This window comes from Acanthisitta chloris, unplaced genomic scaffold (genome assembly GCF_000695815.1).
Source record: "Acanthisitta chloris isolate BGI_N310 unplaced genomic scaffold, ASM69581v1 scaffold14692, whole genome shotgun sequence".
Lineage (NCBI taxonomy): Eukaryota > Metazoa > Chordata > Aves > Passeriformes > Acanthisittidae > Acanthisitta > Acanthisitta chloris.
In genome coordinates, this window is record NW_008661181.1 from 28,097 (window position 1) to 29,547 (window position 1,451).

The 1,451-nt window shown below is 52.7% G+C and overlaps 1 protein-coding gene across 1 annotated transcript in view; it reads right to left on the reverse strand.

Annotated features, from left to right (window-relative positions):
* Positions 1-316: 316 nt before the first annotated feature.
* Positions 317-1,451, reverse strand: part of TCHP (trichoplein, keratin filament binding) — a gene marked incomplete at its 5' end in the record, with an annotated part of 3,548 nt that continues 2,413 nt past the window's right edge. Inside the window, 4 exons of the mRNA XM_009070138.1 lie at positions 317-517; positions 596-751; positions 912-993; positions 1,223-1,395. Coding sequence (XP_009068386.1) covers positions 317-517; positions 596-751; positions 912-993; positions 1,223-1,395 — 612 coding nt within the window. The remainder of the gene's footprint in view (positions 518-595; positions 752-911; positions 994-1,222; positions 1,396-1,451) is intronic.

The window sequence follows — 1,451 nt, forward strand, 5'->3', positions numbered from 1 at the left end:
TTTAGGTAGGGTGACTCAAATTCTGCTTTGTTTTTAGAGCCAGGCAAAGCAGGAGAGAAGACAAAGACTCTGAGCAACAGAGATGTGCTGTCCCAACTGCATTAATGCAGCTGATAAATTGCTTTCAGCATTGAATAACATGAGCCATTAGCAACACATCTGCCTCAAAAGTTCTTTACAAATTAGGCCCTGAAGTGTCTGTATCAACATCAGCCAAAGAGAAAAGCACTTTCTGAGAGAGAACTCTAGAGCTCTGCTAGAAAGAGCCCCAGGGGCAGGGCCAGACCCGTGTCCTGCCCTGGCCCCGTGTGACAGCTCAGGTGCAGGTCAGACACAATGTGAACCGTGTTTGCCTGGTGCTGTCACCCTCGGTCATGGTCTCGTGTGTCAGAGTGACCCACGTGGCCATGGTGACCCATGAGTGACCTACCCTGTGGCCACGGCTGTGCTCGGCCTCCTGCTGCACCAGCTCCTCCTCCTCCTCCTCCTCCTCCTCTTGCAGGTGTTGCTCTGTCACCTGGGCACGGAGCCATGGGGGTGTCACCACCATGGGACACCCCCAGCAGCCAGGAGGGATTTGGGAAGCTCAGCCCACCTGCAGCTCCTCCTCCTGCTCCTTCTTCCTCCGACTCAGCTCCTTGGCCTCTTCCAGCTCTTTGATCAGCTGCTCTCGATACCTTATGGACTCTTCCTGGGCACGTCTGTTTAGCTCCATCTTCTCTTGGATCTGGCGCTGTCTGCCCACAAGGACCTGTGTGAAGGGAGAGAGAAGGTGGGTGAACAGTTCCCAGAAAACATCAGTCAAGCAGAAAAACTCCACCTGGGGTAGGGAAGGCTGTAATTCTGCAGAGGGTAGAGGGTTACAGCTGGAATGAGCCAAGAGACCTCATCCAGAAAGGTCATCGCATCACCTCTGTCATCAGGCAATCTCTGGCTATCTTCTCTCTTTCCCATTGCTCTTTCCTCTTCTCCCACAGTTTTCTAGCTTCTTCTCTAAAGGAGAGAGGAAGAATTATCTCTGAGGTTAAAACCCTGTCTACCCTGTACTGCCCATGCTATATTTGGGCACAGAGGAGCCATCCTGTGCTTCAGAGGGGCACTGGGGCCTCTCTTCATGTGTGTTCCCAGGCAGGAAGCTTATCTGCCTCTCAGAGACCCTCTGATCAGGAACACTCAGCACACAGAGTCTCTTCAGCTGAAGTTCAGAGGTGAACAGACTCACCTAAAAATGGTCTGTAGCTCTGCTTCCCTCTCCTTTTCCAGCTGGAGCTGTTCCTCAATGACACGTTTCATCCAGGCCACGTCTGCCACTGCCTGTCCCTGCTGTGCACTCTGCCCACACTGGTCCTCAGCTTCTTTCTCAAGGAGGGCTGATAAGATTTGCCTGTCTGTCTCCTGGAGAAAACCCACAAAATTAACAACTACCCTCCAGGCTGCATGCAGGACTCCTC